Source organism: Octopus sinensis, linkage group LG25 (genome assembly GCF_006345805.1).
Source record: "Octopus sinensis linkage group LG25, ASM634580v1, whole genome shotgun sequence".
Lineage (NCBI taxonomy): Eukaryota > Metazoa > Mollusca > Cephalopoda > Octopoda > Octopodidae > Octopus > Octopus sinensis.
Window position 1 is genome coordinate 5,726,987 of NC_043021.1, and position 25,872 is coordinate 5,752,858.

The following is a 25,872-nucleotide window of genomic DNA, read 5'->3' on the forward strand; positions in this document are numbered from 1 at the left end:
GTCATCAATCGGGCTCTGCTCCTTCGTCTCTTAGTCATCCTCACACTATAACTCCACTTGCCACTGCTTTAAGCTTACTGCGCAGTCGCAAACCAGACAACCATACCAACATGGCTGAACCACGTAAGTAGAATCGGTTTGTTTCCTTCGGCGACTTTTGTTCCATTTAAAACGGAATTTCTTCGATCGTAATGTCGGTTAAAGCTACGTGGAAAGCTGACTCGATGTTCGAGCTACGTTTCCCACTCATTTTCGTCTCTTGATATCGGGGAAACCGTGTAGAATTTAGCGATTTAGTTTCACCCATCTTCCGGCTTCGTTCCATGCGAAACGACAAAGAAGTGTGGCGGAAAAATGGCTGACAATTTGAAAAAAAAAAAAAAAATTTTTTTTTTTCCCTCCTTTAACAATTTATCGTTACCAGCTTCAACCTAAAGGGGCTGCTTTCGAATTCATTGCATTATTTCCCATTTTATTTCGACCTTACGAACAATACACAGCCTTAATTTCAACGCCACATGTCTAATAAAGGGTTGTGTATAACCAAACAGAAGAGATTGCTCAATACAACATCTCCTCCTCCTGGCTTCTTCTCTCTTTTTTTTCTGTGTCTGAGGTTTTTTTATGTCTATTTCTGTCTCCTCTCCTGATTGAACGCGCAAAAAAAAAGAGCTAGAAATCTCTTAAGTTTGCAAACGGATTTCTATTTTCTATATATATGATGATGCAAGCTAGATATATATTAGTAGATTGAATGTCTGGCCTCAACAAAAATCCATCCAAAGAATGCAATAGTACATATGAACTTAGACATTTTCTCATACACACTGATTATATATATATATATACATACATTATATGTATATGTATAATGTGTATATATATATATACATACATTATATGTATATGTATAATGTGTATATATATATATATACATACATTATATGTATATGTATAATGTGTATATATATATATATACATACATTATATGTATATGTATAATGTGTATATATATATATATATATATACATACATTATATGTATATGTATGTGTATATGTATATATATACATACATTATATGTATATGTATATATATATACATAATATGTATATGTATATATATATATATACATAATATGTATATGTATATATATATATACATAATATGTATATGTATATATATATAATACATAATATGTATTGTATATATATATATATACATTATATGTATATATATATATATATACATACATATGTATATGTATATATATATATATACATACATATGTATATGTATATATATATACATACATATGTATATGTATATATATATACATACATATGTATATGTATATATATATACATACATATGTATATGTATATATATATACATACATATGTATATGTATATATATATACATACATATATATGTATAATGTGTGTGTGAATGGATTGCTTAGATATATTGCATGGCATTATACAATTTTGTCCAACCAACTATTGTATTTACAGAGGCATGATAATAAAATCCTGTGTGTATATTATATCTAATATATATATTTATCTATTGCTAGATGAGATACAGTTGATCCCACCAATAACGAGTTTATTATCTATATATATAATTTATTTTGCAGAAGGAGCTTCTACAGGACTAGAACTGTTTCATTCAGATGAAATCTTAAGGAAGCTGGCTGAAGATTTCATCTGAATGAAACAGTTCTAGTCCTGTAGAAGCTCCTTCTGCAAAATAAATTACTTCACTCTGCTATGTATTGAGTACCTTATTTACTGTGGTTAACCCCTACTCAACCAGGGACCTACATATATATATATATATATATATATATATATATATACTTAGTTTGATTTGAAAACCCCACTAGAATGGGTAGAAAGCTCTATAATACATGATCTAAGGTATATGATGTATAAAAAATGTAATATACAAATAAATATCTGTAAATATAAAACCATCCGACTTTCTGAGTACCTCATTTCTTCTAATATAAAATACCTGTACATCATCTCCAAACCTTCCAATATATATATATATATATGTGTGTGTGTGGATACATATATATATATTGGAAGGTTTGGAGATGATGTACAGGTATTTTATATTAGAAGAAATGAGGTACTTACAGATATTTATTTGTATATATGTGTGTGTGTGTGTGTGTGGATACATAGGTCGACACGCATGTGGCGGCTCCCTTAATATCCTGCAAACTACAAATACATTCGCCACATTTCGATAAGGACCGTTACACGAACCGCTCCTCGTCCTTTGAGTAGCTTTTTGCTGTTTGAAAATATTCCTTGATTTTTATTTGCCGTGTTTGTTTGTTCTTACCAAACATGTACATATATGTTTTTGTGTGTACACGCCCATACTGTTCCGAATAAATAAAATAAAATAAATTTACCCAAAGAAATTGTAATAAATAAATAAATGTATTAAATTTCCCCAGGTAAAAAAACCCACAAGGAGACTTCTAAATACCGCAAAAATTCAATGAAGAAGCGCTAAGATGTCTATCCTCAAGAGTGAAAATAATTTCCCCCACCTCATTGATAATGAATAAAAACAGTGATTAAAATTAGTAGTGGTGGTTGATCTCAAATCTTCTCTAAAACCGAGAGATATAGGATAGATAGAGCTTTTTGTTTTGATCAGATTTAGCTAATATATATCAAAGACTGCTTTATCCAGTGTCTTCTTACAGTTTTAAACCAGGATATGAATTTTAGCTTACTATTTCTGAACACTCCTTGTAATAAGAGGCTCGCCTTTATCTCGCGCACAATTTCTTGTATGCGTGTGGTGGTAGTTAAATTCAAATGTGCTTAGATGCGATATGTATCATCTATACATATCGCATCCTTTTTTTTTTTAATATATATATATATATTAGACTTAGTATGTGTGGAGCATTGTTATCCAATGTGTTTTCAATGTTTAGAAATGGTAGGATTTGATTTTTAGGGCGATTTTTGGTTTGTAGTTTCCTACACTGGTTTTCAAAAAAAAATGCTTTCGTCTTATGAATGTATTTGTGTGTATACACTCACACACACACACGCATCATGTCTTGTATGTATGTCAAGCCTGTGCGTGTGTATACAACGTTTATTGTATGCGTGTATGTTAGGAGGAGGAGGAGAAGCAGCAACTCTTGTGTCATGACACAGTAGTCACTAATGGCGGGCTTCTCTCTCAAATATTTACCAGATGTCTCTCGCTTCATTTTTTCTCTTTCTGGCCTACATATATAATTTGTAAATATATAATAAACATTGGATTAAATAGAAATACAAAGTCTACGTTCCGTAATAACGATGGTCATTCATAGATGTTTAAAAATAAGGGAAACCTCCCATAAGATGTTATATAAGAAGGCAACAGTGTATGGTTGTGGCTTACTTAGATAGGAAGAGGAAAATGAAATATTCATTTCTCTTCATAGCAGCTCTAACTCTAAAATCTAGACGTTACATAATTTTTGATATCCTAACGGATTTTTATGACTTTTAAAGCAAATTTTTATTTTTAAATAAAGTATATAAGTTTTTGGAAATGTGTGTTCCTCATTTTCTGTTTTGTTCATATATTTTTATGCCTTTGTAACCTGAAATTTATTTTTAGCACCATGTTGAGAGAAAGACGCATTGGTCTGTCTTTATTAGTGGCGAAGCTAAAGGACGTGTACACAAACTCTAAATAAAATTTAATCTAATTTCTTAATCGTTCGTAATGATCAAATGGTGAAGAAATTTACATTTGGTCGTCAAAAATTTAATCTTATAGTTTAAGAAGATTCGTGAACGTAATTTTATGATGTAATAGGGCACGTGCTTGCTATTTCATCTTGCTTCTATTTTCCGTTTTCCTTCCTCGAATGTTCTTTTAAATTATTTACAATTTCATTTCTCAATGAAATTTGAAGCCGTGAATCTTAAATTTTGAAATTTCGAATCAAAATATATCTATAGTTTGCATTTTTCATATTATCGCCTTTAATATTAAGAAAGAGTATATAGTTGTATCTTAGATGGATTAAATGTCCTTTGTGTGTGTGAAAGGAAGACACACGTGCTCTTTTATAAAAGTGGTTGGTGGAGTTTGAAACGGGAACGTTTGATTTATTAGTTGCTATGGTGCGAGATGAATGTCTGGGCGCGCGGCCGAGTGGAAAAAAGTATCTTTTTTTAAAATGTTAACGATTTTTGCTTTGAGATTAAGGTCAACAGTATACGATTCAACGATGCAAGCCACACAGCGACTGTCTATTTTTTTTTTAGTGATCTCTTCGTCGTTGGTTACGATTTGACTGGTTCCTATGTATGAGACCCAGTTTGATGTGAACTTTATTTGTAATATTCATTTATTTGTAAATGATTAAGGGTTCATAATCAGTTAAAAATTGCAATGCTTTGATCTAAAACAGGTTGGAGGCACTTTGGTATGCACTAGGCCTTCTGGAGAGTAGCGTATTTGTGTTGAGAATAAACCTTATTTTACAAATTCGTAGGTAAACAAGATATAAATTATTTTGGAGGGTTCTCAATCTATTATTTGCAAAAAAAGGTATTGGTTTGTTTATGAAATTATTTCAATTCATTATGTGATATTATGAATGGAAATAATTTAGAACGAAATGCTTAATTGCTGATATTGAAGCAAAAAAAAAAAAAATAACAACCTTATTTAGACGTGCGAACAGAGACTAGTGTAATTTTCTATATATGAGGTATTTATAGAGAATATATTGTACAGGTGTACATAATTTAACATTCTATAAAGAAAGCATTACGTCTCAACGATGTTGATACATACGAATAAGTTAAAAAATATATATTAAACATGTATCTGCACAGCTAGTCTTTCACACGTTAATTACATAAAAAAACTTTTGGAAACAGGTGGTTATTTTAAAATTTTGGGGTGTAGGTTTCATAGTCTTCCTCCTATATATTTTTTTTCACTGGTTTAATTTTTGGTTAATCTTCATCAAGCAAATCTATGCTCAAAGGTGTTCTATGATCCTGTTTTGCTTCTGGATATAATATCACATTATTCAGTGCATAATTTCTGAATATGGGTGTTGATTTCAATAAGATCAACGTTTTTCTTTCTCAGTTTCTCAAATGGAGTATGTGTGTATCTTAACTCATTGTGATGTACATAATATATTGCTCATCGAATTGGTGACCCACATACATTTCGAATATGAGATCTATTTTTAAAAATAACAACATAATGACATGTATTTCTTATAAGAAATAAACTTCTCAAAGTAGATTTATTAATGTTTGCTTCTTGATGGTTCATTTTTGTAACTCTGTAAAATTTGCCTGATAGAATGTTAAAATTGTTCCAGAGTAAAAATCACAGAAAAAAATATCTTGGGAGGCAGTGAATTTTGAGAGCTGCAGTTTAGCCAACATTAGATATGTACTGGAATGAGTATTCAGATTGGTTGAATTCCATCAAGTGTTATTTGGGTATAGAGAAGAGTTTGGTTTTGTGACTGATGTGTGCATAATCTATTGTTTTGAGAACTCTAATTAAGACTTATATTTATATTTTCAGAATATAATTATTCAGGTGCCAGTGGTGGCCAAGCTGGGTAAGTTAACAAAATAGTTGAAATAATTTCGTTTTCGATTTATTTCTATGAAATTTTGCGTCATATTTTTGAATAACTGTCTTTGTTTTCCTTCACAGCTACAGCTACAATGCCTATGGCGGCACTGCTGCCGGAGACAGTAGCTCTTACCAGCCGGCTACTTACAGCCAACAGGTGAGTCCTTAATTTTCTGGCTTGTTCAAGCTGTACACAGCTTAACTTGGGCCCATTTTTTTCAAGTTTTCCTCAACATTTCATCCTTGTATATTCTGGCCAGTATTTTTATATCTGTCAAGGGTGAAAATAAAAATAACAGCTAAATGTACTAGATTACTATTAATTAGAATTTATTATCCAGAACATTACTTAATTCTCTCTACACGATTATTTTTTTCTAGAGTTCTTCACATTTTAGCATGAATAATGACTATACATGTAATAGAACAGTTTTAGCTAAATAATAGTTGCAGACTATAAAGTAGTGATAAAAAGTTTTCTTTTGTAATGAATATTCTATTTCTTGCTTTTCTTCAGGGATATGGTCAGACTTACAGTTATGACCAGTTGTCCTATAGTCCATCTACGGCAGCACCCCAAGCTGCGGTCCCTTCATCTTATGCTCAACAGCCTGGTTATGGTCAAACAGCATATGGACAGACTGTATACAGCCAGTCAGGTTAGTTGGTTTTTATTTGGAATTTATTTAAAAAGCACATCTCCCTGCCTTTTACTACTTAAAATTATATATGTGACTTATTTCCAAATATTTTGAATTTTTTTTCCCCCTCTTATTTGAACTTGCGATCTAAAGCTAATAATACTTTACACTGCTTGCTTTTTTTCCCCCCTTTTATATCACTGGAATGTTTATATACTTACTTTTCTCATAAATTTAAATGTAATAAATTTAACTTAATTGACTGCATAAACTTTTTGACTAACTGCCATAATTTACTGTTCTTGTATCCCATTATTGTACATTTAACGGTGTATATTGTCTACACAAGCATTATTTGTTAAAAATTTCTAATGCAATTTCTCTTCGTATTTGTACATTGGCTTTTCCTATATGCTTGCCCTTCATCCTGTTAGTATTAACACAGTTGTCACTTATTTTGTTAAACTTCAAAAGAGATGCTTATTGTTTATATATATATATAGATATATATATCAAATAGTTTTGTTTTTAATTTTTTGGGGGGAGAAATGGGAGGCATCAAGCAGAGCAGGAACTCACAGTTTTGCTACTAATCTCTTTCAGGCCAGCCAGCTCAACAGTCTTATGGTCAATATGGCCAGACATATGGTCAGAGCTCGGATGGTTCCGCCTACGGCCAACAATCTTCCTATTCTCAGCAAGGTAACCACAGATTGCTTCTAGGATATTTTCCATGATTATAAATGGTGTCTCCCAGTACAGCCATTCCCTTTTCTTTTCGTTTTTTCTTCTTGAAGTTTTAAACGTGCATGAATAAATTTTGGTCTTAAAAACCTTTTTTTAACAATTTTTAATGTAGCCTCCTGCCATAGATATGACTTAGGATGTAGATCTTCTATACAGCTGATAATTCATTGAAATGTTGAAGTTGCTGCTATTGTGTACAAGGATGTTGTCACAGTTTATATGAAACCTTATTGGAACAATGCTCTGGGTCACCATTTAGAGCTAATTGAAACCAGTTCTAAAAGTTTATTGGTTTCCATGACTAGTTTATGTATAACCCAACCTTTGCCACCATTGGGCATCAAAGAGAGCACCCCCTCCATACCTTTTCCTTACAATAAAATTTTCATGAAATACATATGAATGAATAAGCATCTCATTTGATAGTAATCTGAATGCTTAAGAATTCTTGTAGAAATAAACAGTATTAGTGTTGTAGTCACATGTTACTGTTTACTGAACAGAGCTGATTTCAACTTTGTTGTTATGGATACTGTCAGTGTATACTATATAGTGGTATATTAAGCTAGTATTGGGGAGACAGTAAGAATTACTGCTTTTGGGAATGTAGGTGGGTGTCATTATAGTAACTGTCATGAAAAATTTTGAGTCAATATGGAGGAAATAGTGTCAGCTCTGAACATTTGGCTATAAATTTTTCATCACGGGGTTGTCTGCCCCAGGTGCTAGTCCAGCAACTGTGCAGTTAAAAGATGTGTTTGACTTGAATTAACAACAGTGAAGTGTAATTTTATAAATTCTGTTTTCTCTGTAGTAACAATTAACTATTATCTCAAATATTAACAAATTAACAAGATAGATGTCTTAGTTCACAGATAACCACAGTACAAGTTCTGTATCATTTAAGTGTGACTATATTCCGTAACTTAGCAATTTGTATAATGTTTATACAAGTGTAGAACAGTGCTCATGTTTTGAGAAACTTTCTAAGACTCTGCTTGCTCAGAAATTTGTCATTGGGTCATCTGACACAAGTATTTTGACTTGATTTGCTCCCTTTCAGTGATGAGTATCTCTTAGGCATTTTGACTGGTCTCAAAATCTGTTTTGATTTAGAAATCCGCCAACAATTTTTGCTCAAAAGCTGGCCAAATTAATATACACAGCTGAAACAGCAATTGGATTCCACTTCAGTCAATTATATTTTAGGTGATAATTTTGCTCAAAGAAACCATTCAAATTTGTGTAATATTTCATGTTTGAGTGCAAAATAAACATTGTTTCCTGTCTTTTGAGTTAACAGGAAAATGTCTTCATAATTTCTCTCAAAAAAACCTCAGCATGCTTTTCCAAGAATTGAAAGTTTTGTGTCTTTTGTGAGGAATAGTTTGGCATCTAATACACAAATAATCATATTTAGAATTATTAAATTTCTGTATTTTTGAGACTTGATACTGGAACATTTGGTTTTTAAAATACATTTTATTCTGCTGATTTAATATATTTGTTTCACTTGACAACTTTTTTTTACTTGACATTTATAACTTTTTTTTTTTTTCAGTTGACAAGTTTTACTACATTTTTAAAAAGCATATCTGATAGTTTTAGGTAAAAGTGGATTTTCATATGTCCTTTTAATAAATGAAAGCATAATGTTTTGCTATTTAAACTGACAGGTTATGGTCAGGCTGCACAACCTCCTGCTTCAAGCAGTAGTGGCAGTGGCGGTGGAAATGGGGGCTACAGTCAGCAAAGTTATGGTCAGCAGAACAGTAGCTACAGTGCTCCTCCTCCACAGCAGCAGCAACAGACTGGTTATGGTCAACAGAATTCCTATGGTCAACAGCCAGCCCAGCCACAAAGCAATTATGGAAATCAGCAACATAGCTATGGTGACTACAACCAACAAGGTGGCTACGGAGGTGCTCCTCAGCAACCTCCCCCACAGGCACCATCTGGTGGCTATGGCGGCCCTCCTCCTCCCAAAAATTATGGCGGTAAGTGGCTAAGTAGATCAGCTGTCGTTTTTCTTGTTGAAAATTAGCAAAATAAAATTTAAGGACTTGAAATTGAATGTGGGTTTCAACATTGAATGTATTTATATTGTTTAGTAATTATTTTGAGAAAATTACCATGATGGAAGAATCTTCAGTGATACATTTGTACCGTTTTTAACTCTTTTAATATATTTCTGTAATAAAGGGGCGGGGGCATAAAAATCACAATATTTTTGATTTACCTAAAACCTCTTTGGGATGCAGATCAATAATTATGCATTTTTCTCAATTGGGCTATAAACATACTCTCATATTGTAGTTTTCCTATATATATATATATCTCTTGGTATCTATAAGTTACAGGGCATTCTTATGTAGATTTATTAAAGGTGAGATACAAATGTGTATTTAGTTTTTCTACATTTCTCTATATCTGAATCCATATTCTATTGAGTGTTAAGGTTTGGTTAGTAATATTAACCTGTGCACAGTTGTAACCATCAGTTCATGATTTTCTTTTTCAGACAATCGCAGTAGTAGTCGTGGTGGAGATCGTAGTGGCAGTGGCGACCGTGGTGAGCGCGGAGATCGTGGCAACAGTAGTGACAGAGGAAGTGGCAATTCAGGCTATGGGTGAGCTTAATTTTTCTATTTCCCCCCTAAAACTCTCATCTTGGTACATGTGACTTAATTTCCTTTAAAATGTGTTTTCTAAAGAAATCTTGGACAGTAAGAGGAGTCAAGTTGTTGGTTCCAACGGACATGTTTCCCTCCCATAAACAACTTGTCGGTAACATTTTCTTAATGGTGCTCTCTCCTCTGTTGATATTGGTAAGACAATGTTGCGTGCAAATTCTTTTACAACACCTTTGTCACATTTCGGTGACTGTTACGTTTAATCGACTATGACCTTTTGGCTTGTGTAAATTCTCAAGGTTACCTTCCCACTGCAATATCATCATGAAACTGTTCTCCATTGGTCCCAACTCATTTATTGTTATGAAATTGAAAGCTGTACAGTAGGGAAAACATGGTATGGATGAGTGGGTGGAAGTGTTTCACTTGGTCAGCATTTACAAAAAAAAAGGACACGAGCATTCCAGGGAAAAGTTGTAAAATAATTTTTTATTTTGTTTTTACTTTTGCGCAAATTCTTTTTGGTGCATTCAAGGACTCAAAAAAGACTCATATATGGGGGAAGAAAACAAAAAATTCTGAAGTTTCATCAAAACAATAAAAAAAAAAATTTTTTTTTTTTTTCAAAAGACAATTTTTTTAACATACATGAAATACTCTGGTACACTTGGTTGATATATTTTGCCTTGTCTCTAGGCTGTTTTTGCATGCAATATTCTGAGAATATGGATAAGACTATTTGTTGGTCTGCTGGATTATCACTCCATGAAAGTTGGTGGTATATTTCTTTGAATATGAATTACAGAAATTGAAAAGCTTATATGATTTTCTTAAATTGTTTCAAGCTTTAACAATCTAAATTGGTAGCTTCAGTTCTTTCATTATTTAGGATGTGATGGTAATGAGTTTGAATGTTTTGGCTGAATACATCTTTGCCATGCTTCTTATTTCAAAATCCTACAGTTTGTCTCTTTTGGTCAGATGCTTAGTTCACTTAGGGTGATATATTAATCTATAATGGAAATTCTTAGAATCTCCTTTGCCATTTAGTTTTCAAATCCGTTCCTGCAGTAACAAGCTGTTTACATTTTATCAGCCCGTATCACCAAGGATAGTCGAACCTGTTGCAGCGATTGCCATTGTTTGCATCATATCCAAACTGAGGGTGTAAAATTTGTCTCCTGGCTTTGTTTAATTGCAAGAAACTTGGTTTCTCAAGTAGTTTTTTCATCAAACTTGCATTTTCAAAAACTAGTTATGATGGTCATAATCAAAAATTAATGGAAAATTATAAGAATTGTTGGGTGTGCTCAAAAGGTTTTATGAAATGTGTTTATAAACAGTCCAGTAAGGTGTGCACATACGCTTTCTCTACAGCTTAGCAACTAACTGTTAAGTTATGCCATGGTGTGTGTGTGTGTGTGTGTGTGTGTGTGTGTGTGTGTGTGTGTATACATATGTATATATATGAATGAAAGACTGGAATGTTTGTATTGTGACATATGATATTGGTACCTGAACTCTTAGTTATCTGGATTGTGTTCAGTTCCACTGTATGAGTATTGTAAATAAAACACATTCTCATTGTATTCCATTGCTTCAAATCACTGGTTGCAGGTTTATTTGTCAGGTGACTTAAATGACTCCAATTAACTGATATTACTGGAGAGATTTTGAGGTGCGTCTGATATTAAAAGTTGAATTTAAAAAACAAGAAAGAAACAGCTACTGTTGTAGTATTGGAATGTGTTGGAATCTTTAAAAGTAATATAGGATTTGGATTTTTTTAAGAAAAATTTTTTTCTCATTTTCAAAGAAATCATTATCTATACATATTTTCCCATAAATATGAAAACTGGTTCCATTACAAGCTATTGTTGCACCAATGCAATCATGAGATCCACAACTTGGCTTCACTGAATCCTGCAATGGATAAACCTATCCCATTATTTCTCCCATCATATTTATTGGTTACTTGGTGTATTTTTTCCTTCAGATTTTCCCAAACCGAAACTTAAGGTTCTGCACCATTTCTATTTTCCTCCCCTAGTGTAAAAAAAAATTATTAGTGTACTTTCAGTAAATTAAGTGAAATTATTAATTTATTACATGACATATTTTTCCTTTTAATATTTAATTCTCTTGCTTAAGTATTTAGTGTTTTTGGGGACCAGAAAAATTTGCAGAACTGAATGAGTGAATGAGTTTCAGTTGTTGGTATTGATGACCTGATTAAAATTAAAATTTTGTACAGATTGATACATTCAGTATATATAATTTTTCTGGTCCCAATGTCATTTCATTTACCCCACCTTTTTTTTTTTCTTAACATATACATCTGTTCAGAAATAGCAAAACTGGTCTTATTAATATTGTGTGTGTGTGTGTGTGTGATATACATGTGTATGGGCTTATTTAAAAGAATTTTTTTTTTTTCTAAGTGTGCTTTTAGTATAAATTGAAAATTGGGAGTATGTGTACTCTACTAAATTCTTTAGATTTTGGTAGAATACATATAAAGGGTACTTTGTGGGCATATTTTTATAGTTTCCAAGGTTTACCATTTACCATTCCTCAATCGTCTTAAAAAAAAAAAAAAAAGATTGTATGCAAATAGCTGTTTTCACCCTCATTTTTTTCTCTTGTAATTGTGGCCGCCTTGTATAATAATGTTTGTTTTGATGATGAAAAATAATGCAAACTTTCTTTTTTTTTTAAAGTCATCTATTTCTGACAGGTCACATTGAAGGTCAGTTTCGAGACACTAATGTGTTGCAAAATAAAATCAAAATATAAAGACCAATATAATGCTTTAAAATCCTTATATACTGAAGTGCTGCTCTAAAAGCAAACAAAAGTTACAGGAAAAATACAATGATTTTTCTTTAACTTTTGAGCAAATGTTTTAACCTGTAAGAAAGCAAGTGAAACAAAACCCAGTCCATGCTGACCCCCTAAAATATCAGCTTAATGCTTTCCCCTGCCCTGTTCCTTCTCTTGTGGTTTTGGTGTTCAACAGTGTCTGCATACATTACAGAAAAACCTATCTTGGTATATAGTTAGGCCATGCTGGTACACAAATAGAAGTCTTGTATATAGAGATATATATATGTTATATATATAAATATATATGAATGAGTTTTTTAAAAAAACATTTTTTTCTTCAAAACATTTTTAAATCTCTGAAAACGTTTTTTCTTTTTCAATCATCCATTTTGATAAGTAAAGTTGTATTTAAGACAAAAAAAAGAAAAAGGTAAAACAACAAAACAAATTAGTACCAATCAACCAACCAGAAAGTTGTTGTCCCAACTGCTGTCTCTATGGTGTGTCTCTAATGCAAAACATTAGCTTGTGTTGCTTATGACGTGTCTCAGCTACTACAGCATGACTTTGTAATGAGTAGCCCATTGAATCCATCTACACCAAGAGGTTTCTGGTATATTGTTATATATACATATATGTATGTATATATATATTCTTTCCTCAGGTGGTTTGCTTATTAGCCAACGAAAGATATATTAAAAGGTGAATTCAAAAGTTCTAGATGAATATATATATACATGTCTATATGTATATGTTTTGGTGTTTTTAATTGGTTTATTTTTTTTTTCCGTGGTTGAAATGGTTTGAAAAATTTAAATGTGCCCCTATTTAGTGTAAACTAAATCAGATGACTGTAAAAGGGTTAACAGCTATGAAATTGTTCATGATTATTATTTATTTTTTTTTTGAAATGGTGTTTGCCCACACGGGGTTAAAAAAAAAAAAGTATTAAAAAAAAAACAATTTACAGTTTTGCAACAACAGCCTTAGCGTGTCTTAGAAATGTCCTGCATTTGAGCTGCTTGGAAATGGTGAAAAATGACCGGGTGAAGAGAAATCTTGGCCTTGTCAGTAGAGCATTCCATCTGTAGGATGGACTGTTATTACTGAACTTTCCTAATGTATTTCAGCGGTGGCAGAGGAGGCTTCAACAAAAGTTATGGTGGTGGTAAGTGACTGGTTAAGGCTGTTACAGCCTCCTCTTTTCTTATCCTCGGTATTTCACACACACTCAACTTCCACACTTGCTCACATACACACACATTCGGACAAGTCAACAAGCAAACACCCCCACTGAGAAATTGCATAACGTCTTTGATTTCACAACAATCCATGACATTCAGAATTCTTCAAAACTGTTAATGGTATTGTGTGTATATATGTATTTGATTATTTGGGCATTTAACTACGACGATAAAAATACCATAGACAACATGTACACTCATGGTTGTTTTGAAAATTAGATCAGTCTTTTGTGACTAATTACAATGAAAGCCAGAATGTTTGTAAGGTAATTTACATAATGGTGAATTAGAATCTGGTTATTCTTACTATCAATGATGTACACTGCTGAGCCATTTCGGTATGTTTTAGAGCATACGGCTGTGTTTAAAACAGACACACAAAAAAAATGGAATGTGCATATCGGTAAACCTCTACAACTGGTGTTCATTTGGTATATTACAAACAAAATGGTCTGTAAAAATGTGAAAATGTCAAAAAAATTTGGTGAAAAACATTGTGTGTATTTGATGGGTTAAAATAAGGTGAGTGGTATTATGAAAAAGAAAAAAAAAAGGCTGTTGAAATGACATTGGTATTGTGTACAAGAATGTACTTACTACCCAATCACTTGATGTACAATGTTCCAAAGGTGCGCACACACACAAAAAAGGGTTTTGAGACAGTTGGTTGAATGGACAACAGTTAGTGATTATTTTTCTTCCACTCCACACCATTGATTTTGTTTTTTTTTTTATTTTAATTTACTTACCTGATGTAATTTTTTTTTTTTTATATTGCCACCTTCCATTTCGGATTGATCAAGGTCTTTATATTGGTCCTGATTACTAGTGACATTTCTCTGCTAGCCAACTATATTTAAAATCCACTGAGATATATAAATCAGCATGCACACACACACACACATGTATATATATGCATGCTAATTAGTAATATTGAAACGCTGTTTCATTGGTTCTCTGTTGAAAACTTAGGTTTTCTATTTAAAACAAAACAAAGATTTTTTTTTTTAATTCAAGGGTTAAAAATATATGGTGATTGCAAACATTTTGAATATTTCAATCCAGTTCCACTATATTAATCTGCATAATTATATTTCGAAATCTTGGTTGCTGAGTAAAGATATCCAAGTGGTTTAATGACTTTCCAGTACAACTGTGTATGTTGAGTTGAAATCAAAGCTGCATATTGATGGGAAATCTAAACGGTTTTAAAGCAGTGAACCCAAGTACTTTACCCTTTAATGCTCAGTCATTATCACTATTAGCCTCTAATGTGATGAGATCCTTGAAATGTTGGTTTTACTGTACAGTCATCTTAGTACCTGAACATATTTGATATATGTTGACTTAGTGGTTGTTAGGCTTCTACTCCATCCCTTCTTTCTCGGAGATCCTCATGTGTCTAATTTCAATAAACTTTTGTTTCATGGGGGAAAAGAATTGTTTTATTGGCCTCTATTGATTTTTTTTTTTTTTTCGTTTTATGTGGCAATTTTTCTCTTATGTTTTAATTTTCTAAAGTTTCTTTCTTTTTTAAATTTTTCTTCATGCAGGCGGAGGTGGCAGTGGCAGTGGTTATGGAGGTAAGTTTCTGTAGCTTTTTTTGAATAATTCCATTTATATGATTAAGTATTTATATGACCGATTGTTTAGGTGTTATTAACATTTTAACTGTGGGGTATATCTGGCCCAAATTATCTACCTGTTGAACGTTCAAAAGTATTTGGATCATTATTGCTAAGAAATTGGGCTGTTTAATGAAATGTAGCCTCAAGTTAGTTTGAAATGTAATGGGATACCTATAGTTGATTTTTAACAATATTGGTGGTAAGTGTAAGAAGTTGACTTCACAAAAATAGTCTCTGGTTTGATTTCTTTGTGGCACCTTGAGCAAGGGTCTTCCTACCATAGCTAAGAACACACCAATACTTGTAGAAACTGGAGTCTGCGGAACCTGTGCATGCATGCATATACGTGCACACACACATAAACACTATACAAAGTATCACTATTATTGTTTACAATGCCAACTGTCTACAGGATTCGTGAGCTGAAACTAGATAAAATAAAATTGCTCCATAAGATATTGAATTTCTAATGTAATTTCATTGTAGATGGACCAATTATGGAAATGCCTGATACAGTGTTCGTTTGTGGACTAAATGAAGAGGTCACTGAAGATGCTCTAATTGAACATTTTGGAAGCATTGGTGTCATTAAGGTAAGTTGAAGCATTAATTTATTTTGTATAAGGAAGATGGCGGAACCCTTTTGTCCAAGTCACTAAGTGTTGTGGTTCTGTAATTAGAAAAATTGTTCTCGGTATACAAGATCATTAATTACTTCTACATAGATTGTTGCCCCCCCCCCCAATTTTTCTAAAATTCAATGAAATTTGAGTTGCACAGTGTTACTAAATTATTTTTGTGAATTCCTTTCTTAAGACTGATAAGAAAACAAGCAAACCAAAGGTGTGGATCTACAAAGACAAGGCGACTGGTCGCGGAAAAGGCGAGGCTACTGTGACATACGATGACCCTGAAAGCGCAAAGGCAGCTATCAATTGGTTTAATGGTAAGTTGAGTATTTCAATATACTGTACGTGAAGTCTCTGGAACATAGAATTATTGTAAAGTTTTAAATGTGAAAGAAGTCACACTTTAAAGTGAATGATTGGAAGTCGAAAATGTTTTTAGGATTCAATATGTCTAGGCATTGGTCATACTGGAGTTGCCCTCATTTAGATGTCTTGGTCTATTTGGTGGATTCTGATTCAAAATAGAAATTTTCGCCTTCTAAAGGTGTCATTATTAAGGTCTGACACTTATTTAAATGGCTTTATTCCCAAATGATGGTGTGTGATAGTTATCTCTTTCCCAGGTTTTGTTTTCAAATTCCAGAAATATTTAGTACTAAAATGAAATCTAGGTTTCATAAAATCAATAACATCCTTTGAGAATGAATTTTGGTTGCTGTTAAATTGGGTTCAGTGTTCAGACCTAAATTTAGCTGTTGATGGGACTCACAAGTTTTAAAAATTCATATATTGGACTTTGTCTGTCTGTAGAAATCAATATTCTAATATTATTTAATTTGTCTTCAATTGTTAAAGATAAGTGTTTTTTTTATGTTTGTCTAATCTGTTTTCTCACTAAATTTTTCAGAAAAAGATTTCCAGGGCAGAATAATTAAGGTTGAAATGGCCCAGAGAAAAGCTTGGTCTAGTGGCCGTGAAGGAAGAGGTTTGTTTTGTTTTTCTGTTCTCTGTTTTAGTAATGACAGAATGTTATCAAATGTGTTTGGGGGAGATAAAAAATGGCTTTGATTTAAAGTTGTGTATACCCTTGCTTTGATATTAGTGATGGTTCTAAATTAGCATCTGTTACATATGAGCGATGTTGATTGCTTTCAGTCCATGATAACTGTCTGACAATAAGGAAATATCACCTTGGAAACCAACAAGAGTTGATGACAGGTATCTGGTTATAGAAAAATTGCTTCAAAATCTTTCATCTGATCTATGGAAATGTGGACATGGACTGTTTGATCTTTAACCCTTTAGCATTCAGATTATTCTGTCAAATGTAAAGCTTATGTATTCACACCATGTAAAATTAATCTTGCATCATTTCATGGCTTTGAGATTTCAATGATGTAATTGTTTATTTTTAAAATGACACAATACGGTAGATATGAATGACCATATCTGACTAGTTTGAACATAAAATACATAGAACATTTTGGCCGGATATGGCCGGTTTAAATACTAAAGGGTTAAAATTGAAGTTCTAATTGTCCTACTTGACTAATACAGTTGTCTGTTAATATTAAATACATAAAGAGTTAATTTTAACTGTTCCATTGGAACTTTGCTTTAAGAAATCCTTATTTAAAAGAAATATATAAGTTATTGTTTGTGAATTTAGTAATATCAAATGAGGTGCAAGTCTTTGGAAGACACATAGGTACATAGTAACTTGAAGATTTCTGTGATCATTTGATCTTTATGTGCACACACATACCATACATATCCAAGATTGTTGGTCTATACATGTGTAGACTGATCTTGAGTTCTTCTGTCTTTGCTAGAAATAGCAACTGAATACCTCCAAATCATTTTACTGTCTTACATAATGAATGACCATGTTGAGCAATATAATCTTGTGTACCTGTTAATTATTAGATGGTCAATTCTAGAACACCTCAATCGTGTCCAAGAAAGCTGAACCAACGATGCAGCTACAAATATCATACTTCCCTTCTAAGACTGCAATATAGTCTTTTCTACTGTAGGCACAAGATTCGAAATTTTGGGAGGGGGCCAGTCAATTGCATTGACCCCACTACGCAACTGGTACTTAAATTTGTTGACCTCGAGAAGGATGTAAGGTAGAGTTGACTTCGGCAGAACTTGAACTCAATGTAAAGACAGACAAAATAGCCTGGCGTGCTGACATTTCTACCAGCTTGCTGCTGTGTTTTTTAATACTTAACCTCTGTTTGCTGTTGGTAACGGAGATTCACAGCAAATATTTCTTAATATACTTGGTGGTGACATTTAAAAGACATCCAGCACTCTATGGAGTGACTGGCATCCAGCTGTAGAAATCAATCCAAAATAGACTGCAGCCTGGTGCAGTTCTCTGGCTTGCCAGTTCCATTTAAATTTGTACATCTAAGTTGTCTAATTCTGACATTTCTCATAAATATGTCTAATAAATGTTCTTTGTATTTTTTAAGGTGGCAGAGGTGGAGGCCGTGGTGGCGGCGGTGGTAGAGGTAAGTTCGATTCACTTTGTTCGTTTAATTCTTCTTGGTTTGAAAGCTTTATTCATAGACTTGTTACACCCCTACTGATCACATCAAGTTTGGGACACTCTTCCTGCAGAATTCTATTTTTGATAATTCTAATTGTATAATTTAGTATGTTAATAAGAATGCAGTTTTTTTTAAAATTAATTTTCTGCTCCATTCCAACACCTGTGGTACCACCTTCAAGGGATAGGTCAAATTCCGGTACTTTTATTTTTAAGTCAAGTACTTATTGTGTTGGTCTCGAACTACTATGGTACGGGGAAGTAAACGAACCAGCACCCACTGTCATTGTATATTCGCCCATATATGAAAGGCTTCCATATAGTTTCTGTCCATCAAATTCATTCACAAACCATGGTTGGCTTCAAGCTAATAGTCGACACCAAACCCAATCTGCTGTACAGTGAGACTGAACCCAAAACCACATTCTGGTGGTTGAGCAAACTTAGCATGGAGCCATGTCTGTGTTAATGGTTAATACCAGCTTTGTGGTAACTGGTACAACACACTGATCTGGTTGGCGTAGAAGGTTGTCCTTTTAGCATTCCGGTTACTTTAAGTTAATATTTGTTCACATTGTTTCAAGATGTTGATGATGTGATTGATTAATTTTAGGACATTGTAGAGTAGGTTTGGAGGTCAGATCTGGTTCGTTTGAACATAAAAACTAGTAGGCAATTGAGCCTGATGACTGGTTTAAATGCTAATGGGTTGGGTCAATGGTGGATCGGTTTTCATTGAAGATGGAGTAGTCAGCAATGTAAATAAATCATTATTGCACTTGTCTTTAGTTTATGTGTTTCTTCTTGACGTAGACAAGTCTTGTATTTACTGTAATGTTTTCATTAACTTTGTAGGTGGCTTTGGCGGTGGCGGAGGTGGTGGTGGTGGCATGGGAGGTGACCGAGGAGGTGGTGGCGGCGGCGGAGGACGCCAAGGAGATTGGACTTGTCCTAATCCGTAAGTTTGTTACCTTTACGTTGGTGAAATCTTGATGTTTTTCTTTTGTTTTGGCTTGATGCAGTAAATTAGTTCATTTCTAAGTCAGATTTGACATTTACCTGTAATCATATAGATGTAAAGTATTTCAATACACAGTATAGGTAACAGTAAAAATTAATACTAATTTTGACATGTTTAATCGTTTCATTTTATTCAAATTTTTAATGAGTGGTAACAACATTTTGTTCTTGCTATTTTACCCTCTCCCTCAAACTGATTCTACCAAGTATACCTCCCCTTATGATGTAATGCCTAATCCTAAATCCTCCCTGTCTTACAAGATTTGCTTACTGTCTGGAGTCCTTAGGAGCCACCTGAACTCCTTTTGTACCAGGACTCTTTGCAGAAACTGAGATGTCTTGTTAATTGTATGATTTAGGAGTGTCAGCTTAGACTGTTTACATTGCTTGATTTCCTGCATATCATGTTCTCTTCTCTGGGGGATCTGGCTAGTGTGACAGCTCATGTTGATTGGCTAATGTAGATGAGGAAGTATGTCATGGAGTTGGGAACTGACAGGGACCCTGCTCAGGGGTTTGCCTGAAACAGCCTGAGCAGAATTTGACGAATAGTAGGTGCAGTGATGCATACCCTCGTACTTGACCCCACTGTCAAGCATGTGTTTGTTCCTGGTATTAAAGCAACATTGATGCTATATTAACAGCCTTTGTACATGCCAATACATGTCTTCTGTATTTTCTGTTCTTGTTCATCCAGAGCCTGCGGTAATAACAACTTTGGCTGGAGAAATGCTTGCAACTTATGTAATGCTCCCAAGGAAGGAATGGGCTCTGGCCCTGGTGGTCCTCCTGGTGGACCTGGTAAGTTAATACAGTTTCTATAGTGTGTATAGGGATGTGTGTGTGTGTGAAATAGAAGGAATGAAGGTAGACTAGCATTAATAAAGTTTCTATATATCTGTTTTATTGTGCGTGGCCCAGTGCTTAGATGGTTGCATTTATGATCGCATGTTGTGGCTTGGATTGGATGAGTTCACTCAGCTGTAAATGGCTAAAGCCTGCAATAGAATGGTGTGTCCTGTTCAATGGGTATGTTGGGATCCAGGTCATATGTTATGGAAAACTGGTAACCAGCTCTGATTCCTCCAACAGATGTTGATGAAAGACTTGCGTGTGGTGTAGTGGTTAAGAGTGCTAGCTACTAACCCCAAGATTCCGAGTTCGATTCCAAGCAGTGACCTGAATAATACTAATGCCGAAAAATACCTTAATTTCCCCAATATACCTGATGAGGGCTGGAGGGTATATTGGCTGAAATGTTGTGTTAACAGACAAGATGACAAATATCCGTCACATGTAAATAATGTAAGATGTTTATAGAGATGGTCTTTTCATTCTATTTGTGTGTGTGTGTATTAATAACTTTTAAGTGTGTAGTATTTTTTGTCCACAAAAATTTTATACTGATATGGTAAATATTTTAAGATATTTTGAAGTTAACTCCATTTTGTGAAAAATTAAGTCATGTACAACAGAAACAATTCTTGGATCTCTGACTAACTAGTTTAAATATGGATCTGTAAATCTAGTGCTTTCTCTCCCTTCTCAAGCACTTTAGGCTAACATCCCTTGTCACAAACAGGTGGCACTACCACTTCGAGAGTTGTGTTGGGACTTTGGTTGCCATACATCTACCTCAGCTTGCTAGCTGTCTAATATGGGCTTTTATTTTGTATTTCAGGTGGTTTCCGAGGTCGTGGTGGCCCTCGTGGAGGTATGGGTGACAGAGGTGGCCGAGGAGGCATGGGTGGCGGCGGCGGAGGTCGCGGTGGTGGAGGAGGTGGCGGCATGGGCGACAGAGGTATCCGTGGTGGAATGGGCGACAGAGGAGTAAGAGGCGGCATGGGTGGTGACCGTGGTGGAAGAGGTGGCTACAGAGTTGGCCCACGTGGCGGCGGCGGTGGCATGGGAGGCGATCGCGGCGGACCAAGAGGAGGTGGCGGTGGCATGGGCGGTGACCGCGGAGGTGGCGGTGGTGGTGGAGGTCCTGGTGACAGAGGCGGACGTGGTGGATTTGGAAAAGACAGAGGCCGGTAAGTTTTTTTCTTTTCTTTGTTATTAAGGAAGCAAGCTCACAAATCATTTAAGCACCAGACGTAATGCTTTGAGTGGAAAGTTTGACTTTGCCTTTCATATTCTTGCGGGGATCAATAGAATAACTACCTGCTTCTAGCTCTCTCCCTAAAAATTTCCAAGCTTGTGTCTATATCATAAAAGATTATTAGTGCTTGTAGGATTTATTTCTACACTTCAACCATCACATAATTCATCGGTCATCTGCTGCTCAGTTTGTGTAGGTTTTAGTTTCATCTTATTACTCTAGTTGTAAGGACCTTTAGCACATTGGGCAAAACGCTTATGTTCTGAGCTGAAGTTCTTGCGTGGTTGACATAGTATTTTGCCCAACTGGTATTTCTTCTATCTTTCCGGTCAGTTCAAATTCTGTTGAGGTTGACTATTCCTTTTGTTCAATTTGGGGTCAAATTGAACAAATGACAGTCAAGTACTGAAGTCAGTGCAATCTACTTCCCCTACAAAAGAAAAGAACTTGAAAATTTTCAAGCCTTGTTCCTATATCGGAAAGGATTGTTACTATTATATTGGTTCCACTAGTCTTCTATTGTAGGATTTCTTTCTTAAGTTTTGATGTAATCACAACTTAGCTTCAATGCTGTCATGTAATAATCTCAGATGACAATGCATTTAATTGGAGTTTGTCAAATCAACTTGGATTTGAGAGCAGCTTTAGTTCTTTTTTTTTTTGTCTAGGACAGTATTATACACTGTACCTACTGTCCTCCCACCAAAAGACAATAGGGTTTCAAATATCAGATTTTATTCATTGTTTAACGTCTGTTTGCCATGTTGGCATGGGTTGGACAGTTTGACTGGGGGTTGGCAAGCCATAGGCTGCTGCAGGCTTCAGTCTGACCAGGCAAGGTTTTTTTCAATTGGATGCCCTCCCTAGCACCAATCATTCTGAGGGTGTAGTGGGTGCATTTTACATGCCACTGGCACAGGAGCTAGTCAGGCAGCACTGGCATCGGCCAAATCTACAATTGCCTTTGATTTTGATTTTACTTGACTTTGTAGGTCTTTAGTGCGGCATGTCACCTGGCAATTCAAAGGTACTTAAATGGGCTGCTTATGTGACCTTGGTGTAGGCTACAGTTGTGATCTCACTTTACTTATTGTGTTGAATTAGCTAACCCATACCACCATGAATAACATAGATGATGACAATACTGATAATTTCTTTTCTTTGTATTTTTTGCAGACCCCAAGACAGCAGATCTGAGAGACGACCAAGGCCATATCCTTAGAATTCTTTCTACTTTCTCATCCCATCAGATGTAAAAGAGAATACCAATTCCTCATTTTAAATCATTTTAACTTTTTCTCTCTCTCACATTGTCTTCTCTCAGTATAATAATGTCTTCAATAAAGTTTTAAAATATCTTCAACTTATTATTTGTAGTCTTAGCATGTTGTTTTTAGTGTTCTGTTATTTATCTACTTTGTTACATAATCTGGTTTTCTCTTTGCCTCATTCTAAATTGAAAACCTGTTTACACCTTAAAGAATTGGCAATAAAATTACTGTTTATTTTAAGCACCGAAAAAAATGTGCCTGCAGCTACAGTGGAGAAAACTCAGGGCCGGCAACAGCACGGAAGAGGTTACTGGTCCCTATATTTTCATTTACCCAAAACCAGGAACTTTTCAGCACCCCTCGTATATTTGGCCTTTTTGCTACCAACCTGTCTGAGAGCGCTTCCTACTTTGAAGTGATCTAAATTAGAACCGTCAATCCAAATTTGATGTCAATTTATGCTCCAAACTAATTAATTTTACCAGGTTTCTCATTTTCAAAGTTGAAATAACTTGTATTTCAACGAAGATTAAGGATAACATTTAACTTTTTCACAACCATTTCTATGCCCTCTCTAATTCACTTGTTAGTCAAATTCATTGATGTTTAAGTCTATTGAAAAGGATCGATATATTTTTAGTAGAAAAATTTGGCTAAGAAAGAAAAGATGGCAAATTTTTTTTTTTTAATTACATTTATTATGACAAGAATGTAATACTGAAAACCTTCCTCAAAAGTCTTACAGAAGAAAAACAAGTGATCAAATCTGAATGTGATCAGTCTCTGCACCCGTGTTGGAGCGTGGTCTTGAAGAGACTTTTTCTTGTCAAACGAATCAGCCTTAGTACTAAACAAACCATCAAACATTGGTGGGAGAGGTATACGTTTAGTGGGACTGAACCTGGAACCATGTGGTTAAGAAGCAAACGTTACTACACGTCCATTCCCGTGTCTAGTTTAAACACGCATGTATGAATTACATAGGTGTCCAAAGTACTGATGGTCTGTAGAAAGTATTTAGTGTAACCTGTCCAAGAGGATGATTTAGGCATTGGGCTCACGACTGTGAGGTAGTGGGTTTGATTCCTCGATCAGGCTGTGTATTGTGTTCTTGAGCAAGACACTTTATTTCACGTTGCTTCCAGTTCACTCAACATGAAATGAGTTGCATCGTCACTGGTGCGAAGCTGTATCGGCCCCTTTGCTTTTCCTTTGGGTAAGGGTAGAGCAGAAGGACTGGTATGCATGGGCGACTGCTGTTCTCTTCAGCGCAAATGAGACGAGGCCTACCACGAAGAGGGAGGAACACCATGCTATGACACAAAGGGCAATGGGGAAAAACTCATACGAGAAATGTTATTGTGAAAGTATATTAGGGACGAGATAATCGAGGAAGGTAGCAGGGCGATTGCTGTGATAAAAGGATACCTAACGAGAAGAAATTCCCCTGGCTGGGCACACGGTAAAGTTTACAGACAACATGTAGACCCGTGCAGTGGCCTAGAGATGGGAAAAGGCCACTTGGAAGACACCCCCCCCCCTCCACAACGGTGGAAAGATGATTTAGTTAAGTTGGGATGAAAAAAAAGGGGGTGGAAATGTGCAATGACGAAAGAATTGGAAGCGCATCGAGAATAGCAATGTGTACCAACATCGGAGAGGCTGGGCGATAGAGAGATACAGTGACTGGCGGACGGACGTATGTATATTTTTATACGCACGCACACACATACAAATTATATATATAATCCAAGTAGACTCCAACGTTTCTGGATTTTCATAACTTAACTAGCAGTATCGCTCGGGTTTGTAAGGGAAGTAACTATATAAGCATTTTTTAGAGAGTTACTTCCCTTATAGATGCCAATTCGGGCTTTCTTAGCCATTTCTGTTTTGGTGTCTTCAAGCCATGAAGTCGTTGTTCTAAAAGAACGCTGGTCTCCTTGACAACGCTTTACGACGTTGATTTCCTTACACTCCCTTCCCAACAGCTTCACGAGGGAGGGGAGAAGCGTGCAGGTGTGACCATGGACGCCAACTCCGCCGCCATCGACACACGAAAAATTATGCATTAAAATGGAATAAAAAATGATGTTAAATTATTTTTAAAATCGTAGACTCATCGTAGACGCGCGCTAATACTCAGACGGACTCGATATGAATCACGACTATAAGATACCCGGTTTTGGTTAAACTGCACCGCAAAATGTGGGAGTAGTTAGGAATCTAAATCGAAGGGGACAGACAATCACACGACTACAGTTTTATATATGTAGATTTTCAGTTTGTATTTAAATATGTACTTACATAATTATTTTATAGCAATCATCATGGTCATATCATTCTAAGTATTCGACATTGCCTTTCATCCTTTCGGGGCCGATAAATAAGGTACCAGTTTCCAACTGGGGTCGATGTAATCGACTTAATCCCTGTTTGTTCCCTCTATGTTTTTAGCCCCTTGTGGGCAGTAAAGAAATATATTTTATTTAACCTGGTAACAATAGCGAAGTTGCTTATGTAAGGGAAATAACTCTGATACGACTTAATAACTGATATCTTGGCGAATGAGGACTGCGTTGTGTTGGAGTGTCTACTTTGACAAGGTACAGCTGGACGTTCTTACTAGCACCAACCACTTTACAGTGTCTACCGGGTACATTTCTTAGTAAACCAATGTTATTCATTGTATGCTAAAATGTCTGCATTCTGTTTCAAAACAACAAGCCTTAGAATGGCAACCTTATGCTAGAAAATTATGAGAGGAGGAGGCCACAGCAAAACGGGTTCCTTTTTTGTCGAGTAGCTACAGACTTACATTTTAGAAAAGAAGGTGGGAGTGATCGAGTGAAAGTAGAGAGTGATAAAAAAAATGAATGGGGATGAGATGTCATCAAACTAAATCTAAACTGAAACTCTT

The 25,872-nt window shown here is 34.8% G+C and overlaps 1 protein-coding gene across 4 annotated transcripts; it reads left to right on the plus strand.

The window, feature by feature from the left end:
- Positions 1-23,048, plus strand: LOC115224460 (RNA-binding protein cabeza). 4 transcript variants are annotated; one of them, XM_029795362.2, is made up of 17 exons: positions 1-123; positions 5,599-5,635; positions 5,734-5,809; positions 6,170-6,311; positions 6,897-6,995; positions 8,717-9,037; positions 9,562-9,670; positions 13,630-13,667; positions 15,297-15,326; positions 15,858-15,964; positions 16,188-16,317; positions 16,908-16,985; positions 18,484-18,522; positions 19,416-19,518; positions 20,278-20,381; positions 21,262-21,613; positions 22,858-23,048. In XM_029795362.2, the coding sequence occupies exons 1-17, from the start codon at positions 111-113 to the stop codon at positions 22,901-22,903; spliced, it is 1,824 nt and encodes a 607-aa protein (XP_029651222.1). In that variant the 5' UTR covers positions 1-110; the 3' UTR covers positions 22,904-23,048. The 4 variants fall into 4 exon arrangements, with proteins under 4 accessions (XP_029651222.1, XP_036369055.1, XP_036369056.1 ...); XM_036513162.1 differs by lacking the exon at positions 6,897-6,995; XM_036513163.1 differs by lacking the exon at positions 13,630-13,667 and having other exon boundaries at positions 5-123.
- The last annotated feature ends 2,824 nt before the right edge of the window (positions 23,049-25,872 follow it).